This window comes from Salvelinus fontinalis, chromosome 16 (genome assembly GCF_029448725.1).
Source record: "Salvelinus fontinalis isolate EN_2023a chromosome 16, ASM2944872v1, whole genome shotgun sequence".
Lineage (NCBI taxonomy): Eukaryota > Metazoa > Chordata > Actinopteri > Salmoniformes > Salmonidae > Salvelinus > Salvelinus fontinalis.
The window spans coordinates 7,981,723-7,999,224 of NC_074680.1; the positions used below are offsets into that span (position 1 = coordinate 7,981,723).

General features: G+C 43.4%; 1 protein-coding gene across 3 annotated transcripts; it reads left to right on the plus strand.

The window, feature by feature from the left end:
• Nucleotides 1-691: 691 nt before the first annotated feature.
• On the plus strand, nt 692-17,487 carry adam17a (ADAM metallopeptidase domain 17a). Of its 3 annotated transcripts, none has more exons than XM_055864281.1 (20): nt 692-1,055; nt 4,656-4,788; nt 5,348-5,481; nt 5,578-5,666; nt 5,931-6,099; nt 7,552-7,682; nt 9,410-9,496; nt 9,938-10,063; nt 10,565-10,709; nt 10,859-10,950; nt 11,414-11,566; nt 11,658-11,857; nt 12,280-12,383; nt 12,932-13,066; nt 13,432-13,562; nt 13,783-13,861; nt 13,965-14,053; nt 14,543-14,599; nt 15,165-15,207; nt 15,573-17,487. In XM_055864281.1, exons 1-20 carry the CDS (start codon nt 950-952, stop codon nt 15,980-15,982), a joined length of 2,613 nt encoding a protein of 870 aa, XP_055720256.1. In that variant the 5' UTR covers nt 692-949; the 3' UTR covers nt 15,983-17,487. The 3 variants fall into 3 exon arrangements, with proteins under 3 accessions (XP_055720256.1, XP_055720257.1, XP_055720258.1); XM_055864282.1 differs by having other exon boundaries at nt 15,168-15,207; XM_055864283.1 differs by lacking the exon at nt 15,165-15,207.
• Nucleotides 17,488-17,502: the final 15 nt, after the last annotated feature.

A 17,502-nucleotide genomic window follows, 5' to 3' on the forward strand; every position in this document is an offset into this window, starting at 1 on the left:
TATAGGCTGTCTCATCATTGTCGGTGATCAGGCCTGCTACCATCGTGTCGTCTGCAAACTTATTGATGGTGTTAGAGTTGTGTTTGGCCATGCAGTCGTGGGTGAACAGGGAGTACAAGAGGGGACTAAGCACACACCCCTGAGGACATGTTATAATTATCTCAGTCAGGCACAGGAGGTTGGTGGCACTTTAATTGGAGGAGAACGGGCTCGTGGTAGTGGCTGGAGCGCAATAGGTGGAATGGTATCAAATACATCAAACATAAGGTTTCCATGTGTTTGATGCCATTCCAGCCATTATTATGGGCGTCCTCCACTCAGCAGCCTCCACTGAGTCAGAGTATGACTATGAGTCGAGAAACCTGCCTATTTTCCTTGAAAGAACACAATGTCACTATTTCAAAGCAATACGATATTACATAGGACAAGTTAATTATTTAAAATCCTGGAAAATATTTGTAATGTTGAGCTTCTTGTTCACGTAATTCGTGCTCATGTTGGGGTTTTGTGCTAGCGCCCAATTACTCCTTGAAGGAGACGTCTCCTTGTCGGGTGTACCCAGGATGCACCACGCGGCCCGGCCCGGCCCATTGTCAATTTACGGGAAACGTACACAGTGGGCCCTAATACGAATCCACTGGAGTTTCCCATCTCCTCAAAAGTATCTCTGAACACGGTCATTGAGCGGATGTTCCTTTTTCCAAAACAATGAACTTCCGGTATCGGAAGTAGCATTTGGAAATCAAAGAGTCTGGCGTAGCTAAATGAAATTGAAATTCAGTCTAATCACCAATGCATTTTTAGACATTTTAACCTTTACGCTCTATAAGTCTTGCGAATAAAGTCGCAGTCAAGGATTAATTTTGATCTAGCTGTCCGGTGTTGACCTTATTCATCAACAACTTGCGATAATGACACCAGTGGTGGAGTAAGCTATTTTAACCTCACGATGAAGTATTTGGTCCTTGTTGTCTTTTGGGCTCCTTGTTGGGTCAATTGTGTGATTAAACCAAGGGCCATTGAGGAAGAAACACGGGAAAATGACCCGGAGTTAGGTGAGTACCGTTCGCTAGCGCCTAACTTAGCTAACAGACATGTTGTTGTTGCTGGTATGGTGTCAGTCAAATGTATGCAAATTGGGCCTTTAGTTCTGTTTTTGTTATATGTTAGTTTGTTGCACCATAAAGACTATAAGCAATAATTACTTTTCCAATACACGACACACTGACGTGACACACAGATTCGCGCGACTCTTGGCTGCAGTAAGAAATAAATCCATACATCCAATTTGGTCACATACACATGGTTAGCAGATGTTATTTCGAGTATATGAAGAAAATTAAAAAAATCACAAGCATTTCGCTAAGGACTAGAAGCGAGGCAGCCCTCTGTCACCACTCTGAACATTCACAGTCTTCTTGGTAAACAACTAGATTTGGACTTGTGTTTTAGGTTATTGGCCTGCTGAAAGGTGAAATCATCACCCAGTGTCTGGTAGAAAGCAGGCGGAACCAGGTTTTCCTCTAGGATTTTGCCTGTTTCTAGCTCCGTTAGGTTTTATTTTATCCTGAAAAACTCCCCAGTCCTTAACGATTACAAGCATACTCACTATGCTTAAATACAGAGAGTGGTATTCAGTAATGTGTTGTATTGGATTTGCACCCAATATAACACTTTGTAATTCAGGACAAAAAGTTAATTGAATTGCCACGTTTTTTGCAGTGTGACTTTAGTGCCTTGTTGCAAACAGGATGCATGTTTTGGAATATTAGGTTAGTATTTTGGAGTAACTACAATGTTGTTGATCCATCCTCAGTTTTCTATCACAACCATTACTCCTGAACGTATTTAGGCTTGCCATAGCAAAGGTGTTTAATACTTATTGACTCAAGACATTTCAGCTTTTCATTTAATTTGTAACAATTCCGAAAAACATAATTCCACTTTAACATTATGGGGTTTGGTGTGTAGGCCAGTGGCCCAAAAAAGAGGACCTCTTGACCGCAGACAAAAGAGAAAATGTTTTCTGGGGCATTTTAGATTTTCCCTGGTAAGCTAGGTTTCCATCCAATTGGCGACAGATTTTCATGTGAATATTCTAAAATCCACATAAAACAATATGTGCATTTGTCCACCAGAGATATTTCCATCAAATCAAAGTTTATTTGTCACTTGCGCCGAATACAACAGGTGTACTAGACCTTACAGTGAAATGCTTACTTACAGGCTCTAACCAATAGTGCAAAAAACGGTATTATGTGAACAATAGGTAAGTAAAGAAATAAAACAACAGTAAAAAGACAGGCTATATACAGTAGCGAGGCTATAAAAGTAGCGAGGCTACATACAAACACTGGTTAGTCAGGCTGATTGAGGTACTATGTAGATATGGTTAAAGTGACTATGCATATATGATGAACAGAGAGTATCAGTAGCGTAAAAGAGGGGTGGTGGGTGGCGGGACACAATGCAGATAGCCCGGTTAGCCAATGTGCAGGAGCACTGGTTGGTCAGCCCAATTGAAGTAGTATGTACATGATTGTATAGTTAAAGTGATTATGCATATATGATAAACAGAGAGTAGCAGCAGCATAAAAAGAGGGGTTGGGGGGGGGGGGGGGGGGGACTCAATGCAAATAGTCCTGGTAACAATTTGATTACTTGTTCAGGAGTCTTGTGGCTTGGGGGTAAAAACTGTTGAGAAGTCTTTTTGTCCTAGACTTGGCACTCTGGTACTGCTCGCCATGCGGTAATAGTGAGAACAGTCTATGACTGGGGTGGCTGGGGTCTTTGACAATTTTTTGTGCCTTCCTCTGACACTGCCTGGTGTAGAGGTCCTGGATGGCAGGCAGCTTTGCCCCAGGGATGTACTGGGCCATACGCACTACCCTCTGTAGTGCCTTGCGGTCAGAGGGCGAGCAATTGCCATACCAGGCAGTGATGCAACCAGTCTACTATGTACGTACTGTCACTGTGGGGACAACGTCCTCGATGCACTTATTGATAAAGCCAGTGACTGATGTGGTGTACTCCTCAATGCCATCGGAAGAATCCCGGAACATGTGCCAGTCTGTGATAGCAAAACAGTCCTGTAGCTTAGCATCTGCTTCATCTGACCACTTTTTTATAGACCAAGTTAATTTTTGCTTGTAAGCAGGAATCAGGAGGATAGAGTTGTGGTCGGATTTACCAAATAGAGTTCGAGGGAGAACTTTGTACGGGTCTCTGTGTGTGGAGTACAGGTGATCTAGAATTTTTCCCCCTCTGGTTGCACATTTAACATGTTGATAGAAATTTGGTAGAACCGATTTAAGTTTCCCTGCATTAAAGTCTCCGGCCACTAGGAGCACCGCCTCTGGGTGAGTGGTTTCCTGTTTGCTTATTTCCTTATACAGCTGACTGAGTGCGGTCTTGGTGCCAGCATCTGTCTGTGGTGGTAAATAAACAGCCACGAAAAGTATAGCTGAAAACTCTCTAGGCAAGTAGTGTGGCCTGCAATTTATCACAATATACTCTACTTCAGGAGAGCAAAATCTAGAGGCTTCCTTAGATTTTGTGCACCAGCTGTTGTTTACAAATATGCACAGACCCCCCCCCCCCCCTTGTCATACTGGAGTGTGCTGTTCTGTCTTGCCGGTGCAGCGTATATCCCGCTAGTTGTTATGGATAAAAGACTGTGCTTGATGACATAGTGCACATAAAAATAACTTTAGCGCTTAAAATCCTGCTAACTGAATAAAAAATGGAAGTTAAATGGGTTTCCATTGCATTTTCAACTCTACTGATGGTTTTGTCACAAAAAATGTGTTGTATAGCGAATTTGCCCACTCCAGTATTGGCGTGTGCTCTCTAGCAAACAGCTCGCATATACAGTGGAGGTATAGCCTACATGATGAGATTATTATGGACAAAAGGGCGATATTATTTTTAAGACCCTCAATATTTGTTGGCAGCATCAAGCTCATCACCTTGCACTTTCACCACCCTGTGACGTTCATCATAATTTATTTCATCCGTAGCCTAATAAACTGCATGCTTTCCCGATGAGTCGTAGTGGGAGTACCACGCGTATCATTGCGTGTATCCAAGTTTACTTCGATAAGATGGTCATTATATCAATATTTAAGCATAAAATTGTTTCCTCCGCCATTTCTCACATCATTTAATTGTACAGACTCAAAAATATTACACCTTGTCTAGTGTTTTGTCGACACTTGGAAAGTTTACCGACAAATGTTCTGTTTCCATCAGGCCTGTCATTACATTTGTTTTATCTGATGCATAAAAAAAGTTGTATGGAAACCTGGTTACTGTCTAGTTCTTTTCATAGTCTAATTAGGAAGACTATGATTGATACACGAATCAGGTGTGTTAGTGCTGGGTTAGAAACAAGCCTGCCCATTTAAAGCTCTCCAGGACCAGGGTTGGTGACACAGGAGGTTGGTGGCACCTTAATTGGGGAGGACGGCTCGTGGTAATGGCTGGAGCAGAATGTGTGGAATGGTATCAAATACATCAAACATAAGGTTTCCATGTGTTTGATGCCATTCCATTGATGTTGTGCTGCCAGTTTCTATATATTGGTGTTACACAAGGGAGTCCAGTTATGCCTGTTTGTCCCTCTCACTCCCCTTTGACCCTGTCTTTTCTCTCAGAGGCTCTGAGTTCGTTGCTGTCTGACTTTGAGGTGCTGCCCATGTCTGGCCTCCAGCATCACTCGGTCAGGAAGAGGGACGCCCACACCCAGTCCCACCTGGAGCGCCTGATCAGCTTCAGCGCCCTCAAGAGGTAGGTGGGACAAGGTCTTCCATATGGGACTTCCACATTGAAAGCTCTGGGTAAGAGCTCCTGCTAAATGACTAGTGTAAGGGACAAAACCGCAAAGATTCCATGCTACTCAATGGGGCGCTTTCACCTACTCACGTAACATTCAGGAGCAAGCAAACAAGTTGGGATGTTAGGAAATATTGTATGACATTTGGGGTGAGAGTCCTCCCTGCTGGGTCATATGTGTTTTAGTTGTTACTAGAATGGCTTTTCTCATTGCCTAGGCCTAATGACTAAGTGCATTTATCTTCATTCGATTTTTAGTGCTTTTGTGCAATTGAAACAGACCGACCATTGACAAAGTAAAAATGTGTTTGTATCTTCAATAAACCAAAAGATATGCATTCCCCAATAAACCAAAATATGTACATTCCCCAGTAAACCAAAATATGTACATTCCCCAATAAACCAAAAGATATGCATTCCCCAATAAACCAAAATATGTACATTCCCCAGTAAACCAAAATATGTACATTCCTCATGTTTCTTAACATCAAACTCTGACATTTCTCTTCCGCAGACATTTCAAGCTGTACTTGACAACTAACACAGACTTGTTCACTGAGGACTTCAAAGCTGTGTTTGTAGATAAGAAAGGGAAGGAGGACCGCTATGATGTTCAGCTTCAGAACTACTTTACCGGACATCTTGTAGGTAAGTCATTAGGGTATTTGGTTGGTTTTATATGGAATAACCATATGGGTGTGTGTGAGTAGAATCTTTTAAAAGCTCTGTCTTTTGTGTGTGTAGGAGAGGAGCACTCCCGTGTGCAGGCACACATAGACGGGGACGAGTTCTCGGCCCACATCCTGACAGATGAGACAGAGTACAATGTAGAGGTAAATGCCCTCCCAAAATAGGAGCACTGCTTTAAAGTAGGCCAGAAAAGGTGTCTAAAAACAGTTGATAAAGTGATGCCTAAACTGTGTGTAAGAGTAAAAACGATCAGCTATTTAAACCAGCTTTTGCCCTAGTGATGGTAGAAGACTTTATCGAACCTTTCCTACTTCTTCCTCTCTCATTCCTCTTCCTCCTTTTCTCCATCCCTATCCTCTCTTCCCTCTATTTACCCCATTCCCCTCCCACCTCCTCCCTCTCCTCAGCCCCTGTGGAGGTTCACCGAGGCGTCCCCCGATGGTCGTCTATTGGTGTACCGGTCAGAGGACATCAGGAACCTCAGCCGCCTGGCCTCGCCCAAGGTGTGTGGATACGTCCACGCTGGGGCCCAGGACTTACTGCCAGAGGCCGCTAGAGGTGGAGAGGCACAGGAGGGTGAGGGAGAGTGTGTGTGTGTGTGTTTGACAGTGAATCCTGGAGGAGGAGAGTAGAACAAGGAGGTGGTAGGTAGGTGGGCACCCATTTTATCTTGTCCCAACACAGCCTCACAAAGAATAAAAGCCTTTCATGTGTAAAACCTGTGTTCCATACATGGACTGGCAACCGGGTATTATTTAAAGCTCTGATTCCTTTGTGCTGCTTGTAAAATGTGAAGCTCGTTAGAATGACAATGACCGGGGGAAAATGACCGGGGGACTGTGGTACAAAATGAATGTAGTCATAAGGGAAAGATAAATAACATTGTTAGTCTGAATTGATGCATACTATGTGGCTTCTAAGCTGGGCCAAATCTATTATTTTACAGAATAATCAGTGAACTAAAGGTAAATTGAAATAGAGGTTTATTAAAATTCTATTCCAAAATAAGTGCTTTGCTATTTTGATTAGGGATTAATGTAGGGCTGGGCGGTATACCGTATTTTACTATATACCGGTATTTATGCACGGACTGGTTTTGGTTTTTAATTTATCTTCTATGACGGTATTTTAATGTTTGGTTTGTTAAATGTGATACGCCGTGTGTAACGTCAATTTTTATAGTCTACTGCGCTACTTGAGTCATCCCTCTCCGCTCTCTCTCTCTCTCTCTCCATGCTGCTTTCCACACAGACCTAGTCCCACCTCCTGTCACTCAAGGAGCGCATTTGTTGTTGCTTGTCGTTCAGTCTGCATGGTCAATGCAGCACATGCAACAATGTTGTTTCCACTTTGATCTTAATATAAATCCACAAGCCTTCTATATTTACAATATTAGTTTGTGTTTCCTATATCTGCAAACAGCTAGTTTGTATTTTCTTAGCAAGTTAAGCTAATTCGTGTTAGCCACTAATGCTAATCGCTAGTTAGGTGGCTAGCTAACTAGCTAATAAAAGTACCGAGTCAGAGCAAACGTAGCTAGCTAATACAACCTGATACCAGTACTGGTGGAGGCTTAAATCAGCATGTTGTTTGCAACAGTATCTTCTAAAACAAAGAGGAATAGGCGAAGAATTCATGTTGGCTATATGAATAAAGATTTAATGTAGCCAAAGATTATAAGGTCCCCTAGGAAACACTGAACATCACTTTGGTTCCTACGCTGTCACAATAACTGTCCACGGCATTTTAATTCGTTGTCATGTCAAACAACACTGTATTCAAAGTGCCCACTATTATTTATTTTCTAACTATATCATTAAAATAAACATTCTATTTCCATGATTCCAAAAGATCACCCAAGTGTTTTGATCGCAATTGCAACTGCTTCTAATTAGTTTATACATAATCAAATGTGAGAACAAGGGCATCTAATAGTTGGAAACTGAAGAAGTGGCCTCATTCATTCTCCCATCTGTGACATCCTACAGTAGTTTTATTTCTTTCTCTCTCTCTCTCGTCTCTCCATAGATTCCCTCCACAGAGCAAAGAGAGCAGCCCACAACCACAAGAAGAACACCTGTCCTCTAGCCCTGGTGGCCGACTACCGCTTCTTCAAACACATGGGCCGTGGAGAGGAGAGCATCACACTCAACTACCTGGTGAGAGGACCCTTAACTTATTGGCACTTAGGGTTGAAAAATTCTGGTTTTCCAGAAATCCTGGTTGGAAGATGGGAGGGAATAAACTGGGATTTCTGGGGAAATTACCAGAATTTAGCAAACCTATTAGCACTATGTTGTCAGTACAGTGCATTCAGAAAGTATTCCCGCCTAAGGCTGTTGGGTGACCTATAGGCGAGGCCTACTATATTTATTTTGCAACTTTCCATTGCTTCTCTTTACAACATGAGTATAGCCTACCTGGCTGGTATGAAAAATGAACCACGGGAAAAGCGTCCTCCATTCACTGGCCGCAAAAATCCGAGGCATTATCAAGTGCTTGTGAAATTGTGAATGAGAGACTGCTGAAGTGTGTGCCGCCTGCGACAATAACAAAGCAGAGATGATGCATTTCATGTAACTTTTTTCAAATCATCATTAGTCACATCATGCAGCCTTAGCATGTATTAAAAATCAAAACATAAAGCCCAACGTTTATCACAACTAAAGTTGCATAAATAACTCTAAATTAAGCATATAGGAAGACCTGTTTCTTTGTTTACCGATCACCACAGACCACATGTGCGCACTCCCTCAAATCATTTGGAGAACATATCCTTTCTATTTTATTCAGCTTTGTTCAATTGTATTCTTTATATTATAAAATAATATTAAATAATGGCATGGAATTCTAAGCAAATCTTGTCTGCTAAAATCAAACTAGTGTAGCCCACAGCCATATGGCATAGCCAGATCAGGGCCTAACATAAGGACAACTCAGAGTATGCTATTCTGTTTTTCTGAAATACACATTTTCTTCATATCATGTTTCTTTCAGCCTGTCTAAAATAAGTAATGGATTTATTGTGATGGTGTAGGCTATATATTGCATGGATTTATTAGACTTTTTAAAATGTCGATGTTTCAAAGGTCTGCGGCTTGTCTTTGTTAATTAACGGTAAATTACCATGAGACCGGCAGTTATTTGCTTGACAATCGCTGCCTGACAAAATGTTATGACCACCACAACCCTGTTCAGACCCCTTAACCTTTTCCACATTGTTGTTACAGCCTGAATTTTAAATAGATTAAACTGAGATGTTGTGTCACTCACCTACACACAATACCCCATAATGTCAAAGGGGATTTTTTTATTTTTTTTTTAAATTAAAAATGAAAAGCTGAAATGTCTTGAGTCAATAAGTATTCAACCCCTTTGTTCTGGCGAGCCAAAATAAGTTCCCGAAGTAAAAATGTGCTTAACAAGTCACATAATAAGTTGCATGGACTTGCAAAAATGTCTAAAAACATGTTTTCACTTCGTCACTATGGGGTATTGTGTATAGCTGGGCAAGAAAAAATAAATAAATAGAATCCATTTTGAATTCAGATTGTAACACAACAAAATGTGGAATAAGTCTTGGGGTATGAATACGTTCTGTATGAGTACATTCTGAATGCACTGTAGATCTGAGCAGTATTGTGGTCAGAATTGTACCTAGCCTATCAAAGGGAGGAGCTATCTGCTCTCATAATGCCAATACCTACTCCATCCTTTTAGGCCTTCATGAAGGGCCTGGAAGTAGGGCCTTGGGGTCCATTGGAAATATGTAGTGCCTCAAAGAGCCACTGTCCAAGAACGGGCATGATCTGGCAAATGGCCCTTATTGTCATTGTGAACAGTATCATTCTACAGTACTAATTACGGTCTGTTGCGTTTCTTTTAGATTGAGTTGATTGACAGAGTGGACGACATGTACAGGAACACAACCTGGGATGACGAGTTCACAGGATACGGTGTTCAGATCCAACAGGTGAGGACAACTGTTACACTTCCGTGTGTAGTAGCAGCAGCAGTAGTAGGCGGCAAGACCATGTTTGGCATTTCTCCATCACTACAGACAACATAATCTCAGTGTGTAATGTGTAAGTGCTGGGTGGAGAAGTGAGGTCGTATGTCTGTAGTACTCTAATTGAATTTGGAAAAGCATTTTTGGAGCAGACAGTGAAAGCGCTTTGTGTGGAAAAGCGGGTGGAGAAGTTCAATTGGTTCCTCTCGCTCGGGGGATGAATGGCGACACTGTGCGTCTACTACAAATCCGCCGCTCTCTCACTGAAAAGATATGCTGTGGCGGTCCATGCTCCATTTCTTCTCCTGACCTTCAATCGGATATCTTGTACAGAGCATTATGGGTACTGTAGTACATGCTGCAACCTTAAATGGGGTTTAAGAAGTTGTAATGTGCTGGTTGTAGATCATCATCAACAAGGAGCCGACCAATGCGCCACTTGGCCAGGCTGGGCCGGGCTGGACCCACTACAACATGAAGGGAAGCCCCATCCAAGGCAAGGAGGTGTGGGATGTCAAGAAACTGCTGGAGGTGAGACATTACTACTGATCTGAAAGGAGAGCGGAATCTACACAGTGTGCTAGTATGTAGGAAGGTCATTCCCCTAGCCTGGTCCCAGATCAGCAACTAACTGGCAAGAAGGCACAAACTGATCTGGGACCAGGCTAGAATAAACGTATCAATTGTAGGATATTCTTAACAAAATATGATTAGGTCACTGTATGGTCTACAACGCTCAAATCAACTTTGGACTTCGAAGCCAGTTCCACTGCATTTATTAATTGATCCCCTCTAATCAGGGACTGATTTAGACTTGGGACACCAGGTGGGTACAGTTAGTTTTAAGCAGGCTCCGGACCTCGTATTGGTAAGAGTTGAATACCCCAGGTCTATACGTTGTAAAACTTTAAAGCATTTTTTTTGAAAGAGGACTAAACATGACTGGCAACAAAAAATGTCCTCATCAGTAGGGAATATGCTAGCTAACTACTATTGTTTTTTAAACTTTCCAATCCCTTTCATTGTCTCCAGCAATTCAGCTCGGATATAGCGGACAATGCTAGCACTGTGTGCCTGGCCCACCTGTTCACCTACCAGGACTTTGACGAGGGGACACTGGGCCTGGCCTACGTGGCCCCCTCTAAGGCCCAGGCTCTGGGGGGCCTCTGCCCCAAACGTAAGGCTCAGCCTCTCACAGACATCCTCTCATTTTAGATCAAATTAGTATGATTATTATGGTGAGTGTTTTGATAATGGAGTGATACATTCATAAGAGCTTGCTCCTATATTTCTAGTCTGATTTCTCTTCCTTTTTGTTTTCTGCAGCTTACTATCCATCTCAATCCGCCAAGAAACCCAGCTACCTCAACACTGGTTTAACCAGCACCAAGAATTATGGCAAAACCATTCTAACCAAGGTAGGTTCCTCATTGAGTTGAATTTAGTCATACTACTGTATTTCTATGGTATCTGAACCCTCTGTCGAATACATTAGAACAAGGGCTGAAAAACTCCCTGTATTGTGTAATTCATGAGCTCTTTCTGAGTCATAGGTCAGATGATTTAGCACTGCCTTGTGGCCTTTCAATATGATGATTTGTGATGTTGTCTGATGACGTGATGGATCGAATAGTCTGTGGGGCACTTTGTGTTGGGTCATGGGTTGAACAGGCAGCATTATAAATGTGACTAATGAATAATGACTTGAGACCTTACAAGACCCTCTTTAGGTCAATGCGCCTCTGATATCCTACTGAGAAAACTTGCTTTTATAGCCCGAAGATAATAGATCATGTAATAATTTCTGTATTATTTAATTGTTGCAAGTCAATGTATGGTTTCCAAACATTAAACTTAGCTTCTTTTTCGTCCCCCCCCCAGGAAGCAGATTTGGTGACAACCCATGAATTGGGCCATAACTTTGGGGCGGAGCACGACCCTGACAACATCCCCTACTGTGCCCCAAGCGATGACCATGGGGGCAAGTTTGTCATGTACCCTATTGCTGTGAGCGGGGACCACTACAACAACAAGGTACAGCTCTGGCATACTTCAAACGAGGAGATCTTCTGCCAAATGACTCATCAGTTACCTTCTTCCTTTCTCTCCCTTCTTCCCCACACAGCGTTTCTCCGACTGCAGTAAGATCTCCATAGGGAAGACGCTGCGTTTCAAGGCCCCTGTCTGCTTCAAGGAGAGGAACAGCAAGGTGTGTGGGAATTCCCGCGTGGAGGAGGGGGAGGAGTGCGACCCGGGCATGCTGCACCGCAACAACGACCCGTGCTGCTCCGCCGACTGCAAGTTCAGGCCCGAGTCCCAGTGCAGGTAGAAACACGTCACACACACCCCAAAATGGCTGCCTCGGAGTGCAGTAATTAATGTGGTAGGATGACATTTACAAGGGCTTTGGTGAATTCCCGCCTTTCTTTACTTACTGGCTGACATTATTGTCCCCTTGGGGGAACAGGTACATGTAAGAAGGTTATTACATATATTACATTTTGCATATTATACAGTAAACCGGTCAAATCAACTGACAATTTCTTAGTCAACTGGTATTGATGTGCCAATGCACATTGCATTTGTTTGATTCAAGCAGTATCCAGTAGCTTACCTCTCTAGTGTCTTGAGCAACTCTCGAGCAGCCTGAGCAAGCGAGGTGCATATACACTGCTAAGCTGCTTACTAACATTCACAACATGTGAACTGAGGTTGTGTACTATTTTTCTGTGTTCCGGTACATCCAGTGACAGGAATAGTCCGTGCTGTAAGAAATGCAAGTTTGAGCAGGCAGGGAAGACGTGCCAGGAGCCCATCAACGCCACCTGTAAAGGCATGTCCCTATGCACAGGTAAGCCCCCCCCCCTACTGGACATACACAGGACTGCCACGGCTAGACGGACAGATGGGATTTATTTTTTGATTTGTCATTGATGCTTTGTAATGCATGGCTCCCTTGTAAAAGATGCTTTGTTTTTGATGGGACTCTCCCCTGCTTAAATAAAGGTTCGATAAAATAAACTCCAGCTTTTCTGACATTTTCCTCTTCAACATAACAATTTATTTATTTTTATTTTCCCTTTATTTAACCAGGCAAGTCAGTTAAGAACACATTCTTATTCACAATGACGGCCTAGGAACAGTGGGGTAACTGCCTTGTTCAGGGGCAGAACGGCAGATTTGAACCTTGTCAGCTCGGGGATTTGATCTTTCAACCTTTCGGTTAATGGCCCAACGCTGTAACCACTAGTCTACCTGCCGCCCAATGACTCATGATCTGCTATGTAAGATATGTTGGAACAAAATCCTCTAGCTGGATAGGTCCCCAGGTCTTGCTGTTGAGACGTCTGTTGGTATTTTTGACTGACTCGCTGTGTGTTGTACTATCCTTCCCCTTAGGTGGCAGCAGTGAGTGCCCAGCCCCAGACAACGCTCCGGACAATACCATCTGTGTGGACAGTGGGAGGTGCAGAGCCGGGGAGTGCATGACCTTCTGTGAGGCCGTGCAGAACCTGCTGCCCTGTGCTTGTAATGGTACGACCCTCTAGCAGACACACTGCTACAATCTAGACTGACACCGCTGACCAGTTCCATGGTGTACCCATCGAAATACAACTGTAGAGAGACTGATGTCTACGTTCTCTCTTTGGTGTACCCAGCATAGAAATAGATTCTATAGATTCTATTTCTATGGTACCCAATATCTTGCCTTAGAAATGATTTGTTCTTTATTTGATTTGATGCCTTGCAAGTTGACATTTTGAAACCCAAAGCCTTGAATTTGATTCCTGACAATATACTGTAAATAATTGATATTCTGAGAAAGGGACAGGTAGCAGTAAAGCACATGTGGTCCAGGCTGTCTTTAACCCCAACCTGACCTCTCTCGACTCTTCCAGAGACATACGACTCGTGTAAGGTGTGCTGTCGGGACAAAAATGGTGCCTGCACTCCTTTCGTCAAAAGCGACGGGAACGTCCTGTACCTGCGCAAGGGGAAACCCTGTACCGTGGGCTTCTGTGATGAGGCCGTGAGTGACTGACCTCTTCCTTTTTAGCATTGCCCTTTTTACCTCTACTCACACTTAATGGACACAGGCTATAATTCATAGTTTCAACACATTTCACTTCAATAATACATTCAAATCGAAATAAGAAAACATTTTGACAAGATTATGTTGAAAGTTACCGCTTTTAATAAAAAAACTTCTGACAATGATGAGAGTATATTGATTTGTCTGTTTGTTTCAGGGTAGATGCATGAAGCAAGTCCAGGATGTGATCGAGCGGTTGTGGGATTTCATCGACAAGCTGGACATCAACACATTCGGTGAGTGGCGATGCAGTGAGGGGGTAGTTTCGAGGTCTATACTAGACGTTGTGATTGACTTGAAAGGCTTCTCGGAGTTGAAGTATTTTTCTCTCTCTCATAGGGAAGTTCCTAGCAGACAATATAGTGGGCTCAGTGGTGGTGTTCTCTCTAGTCTTCTGGATCCCTCTCAGCATCCTGGTGCACTGTGTGGTGAGACCTGAACCCAAAACACTCGCACACCAATACCAGACTTACCTCAACCCTTCCTTCAGGGCAAAGATTCCTCGGATCAATTGTTTAGTGATGACGAAAATAGCAGATACGCTTATCATGTTAAATATATAAATCAGTGGGGGCCTCCCGAGTGGCGCAGTGGTCTTAGGCACTGCGTCGCATTACTTGAGGCATCTACAGACCCGGGTTTGATCGATTGCTTCCTATGTGGACAGTTTGATTTTACAGAAGTGTGATTGACTTGGAGTTACATTGTGTTGTTTAAGTGTTCCCTTTTATTTTTTTGAGCAGTGTATATATATATATCTATATCAAACCCTTGCTTGTCTATACATCTTGTTGTCCAGTAGAGATCTGTATAAGATATTTTGCTTTCAAAGCCCACCTGGTACATTGTTGATAAAGACACAATAATTTTAACTGTTTATACACTAATGGGATACTTACTGTTTTTCATTTCTGTAGGATAAAAATCTGGACAAGGAGTATGAGGAGAACACCAAGACCATGTACTTCCCCAGCGTAAGTCCTTGAAGCTTCCTATGCCCTCATGTTCACTACTGACCACGTGTGCTAGGTTTGAACTTTGAAGTCGCACTCGCTATAACACGTTATCCCTTTTAGAAACATCATACTACTAGAGAGCACGCAGTCTTATTTGCTCACCTGCAGTTATTTGCCCAATTCCAAAATTGACCCTGACCCTAGGCCGTATCCCCTAGATCTAACAGGACTGCATAAGTGTAAGCAGTAAGGGGTGAAGATTCCACCAAGCCTATCAGAGGGCAAGTTGGTGTGAGAACCATATGTTATTAACCATACAATCTTTTCAGATTTACAAGAAGTGCATAGGGGCAAGGGTTTAGGAATGGATTTGGAACTGGGCCGTAGTTAGCCCATACGCAGCATGAATGGTTTCTATGCAGTACCACGTCTGGTGGCCTCACAGGGCTGACTTGAAGAGGAGAGGTTAATCTCAACGTCCCCTGGTGAAATTAAGGATAAATAAGTCAACTGTGGGATATTTGGGTTGCAATGACCTGTTCCGTCACTGTTCCGTTTGCCTTGGCCCCTCGCGGAACTGCAGCAGATGGTTGAGGTACCTGTACTTAGTAGAGCTCCACCTTCAGGTGAGTGTGTGAGGTGTGGAGGGGGGGGTGTACTCTGTCGGTGTGTGTCACAAGGATGCGTGACGTGTGTGAGGAGTGCACCGTGTTGTCTTTGTGAGGTCGTTTGTCGACCTTGTTGCATGGAGCCAGAGTGTCCGAGTTGTTGGGCTGCACAGTGGACTGTTCAGTTGTAATGGTGCGGAAAGACTGGGTCCGTTCCATTTCATCTCCGCCAGTTTACTTGGAAATAATGAACAGTTTAACTTTATTTTCCAAGGTGTCTTTTTTTTCCTTCCCCAAGCCATGACGAAATGAGTTAAAAAGGATCGGACCCCAGTTACAGGCAGTTAGTCAAACACAACCCTGTCTCTACTACCTCCCCCCAGAATGCAGAGATGCTGAGCAGCCTCGAGTCGGCCTCCGTCCGCATCGTCAAGCCACCTCCGCCTCCCACCTTCTTCTCCGCCGCTCGGATCCCACCCCACTCCCTTCCTCCTCTACCCCCAACGGGCCCGTCTGCCTCAGGCAGCAGCAGTACCCCAGCCCCAGGCTCGGCTTCGGGCCTTGGCCCGTCCTCGGGGAGCGTAGTGGTGGCGGGGGAGGGCCCACGGATGGCCACCATCCAGGAGGATCCCAGCTGCGACTCTCACCTCGACAAGGACGACTTCCCTCCTCGCGGAGGCTCCAACGCCACCAAGTCTTCATACGAGGACCTGACGGCGGAGCAGAGCACGCCACGCTCGGGCCGCCACGACAAGCGCCGCCTCAAGAGGCAGGCCTGCGTGGTGGACAGTAAAGAGACCCAGTGCTGAGGGAACATGTGTTTGTATATGTACGCACACAGCCGTGCACACGTACTGGCAGACCTACGCACGTACACAGACACACTCACAATTGTACATGAGGGAACATGTGCACACAGTCCAGAATAGATACAGTATGTACACGCATAGACACTCATGTATATCCATGCACATAATAGATTACACTATAATAGTAGATGCAGGTAACTGACAAAATAAAGGAAACACTTGAGTAAATGAGGGATACAAAGTATATCAAAAGCGGGTGCTTCCACACAGGTCTGGTCCTGTGTTAATTAAGCAATTAAATGTATAAAAATGCCCAGTTCCCAATTATTTTGGCTACCATGGCTAAAAGGAATCTCTGCGACTTAGAGGGGTCTCAAAGGAGCAAAGGCGGTTTAAAGGGTGTGTGTGTCACCAAATCAACCCAATTGAAAACTTAAAGGGAAATTCTGGAGTGGCGCCTGAGACGGCGGTTTTTCACCACCATCAACAAAACACCAAATTATGGAATTTCTTGTGGAAGAATTGTGTTGTATCCATACAATAAAATCCCAGACCCTTGTAGAATATATACTAAGGCACATTGAAGCTGACCGGGTGGCTCAACGTCCTACCAAGACCTTGTCTGTGTTTCTTTTAGTTTGGCAGATACCTGTACATGCATACATGACTAAACATTGCACACGCACTGTTATAGTACACACAAACACCCACTCATAGACTAAAACTTGTTACACAGCACTGGCAGCAACACAGTATCTAGCAGGACACTTTAGGGGCTGCTACATCTAGATTCTATAAGGTCAATTTGGAAGACTTGCGTACAACCAAAATAGGTGCTTATCATGAGTATAGTAATGTTCTGACGCCAGTGACTGTTTTAGAATAGCCTTGATACTGAATGATTTGTGCCTTGTTAGTTTCAAGAGTCAAAGCCAAGTGCTTTCTTTGGCATCACTCACTCCGATACAGTCCAGACAGTCTAGTTTTTGGACATGTTCTTTTGAATGACTTGACTGGCAGAATGGGTTGATTGATATACCACTGCCATGACTGTGAACTATTGGTTAGGCTTAGTATCATGCTAAGGTTAAAAGTAAAATGTGCTATCGTAAATGTCTGTTTAGTCACCTCATGTCAGTAAGAAAATGATTTGCCTTTATTTCTGATATTGCTTGTTTTTTCCCGCCAAAATTCACCTCGTTAACCATGCATGTAATATTGCCGTAGGTAATTCAGCTGTTAAATGGATGTCAAAGGGTAGTGTTAAAACGTAGAGGACTGGTTGAACCGTTGCCCAGGAAGATATTTTTCTCTGGTAATTTAAACAGGAAATGAAGATTTGTGAAACGGGTACCGACTGAGAGGTTTAGTTATTCTGGGCAGAATACCAGGTGAAATGAGCGCTGCACCAAACCTACCTAACCGTTTTCTCCACTCTATTCAAGTAATGATTGTTTCATTTGTAGTGAAATAATGAAACATTTTTATATTGTTGTGTATGGCC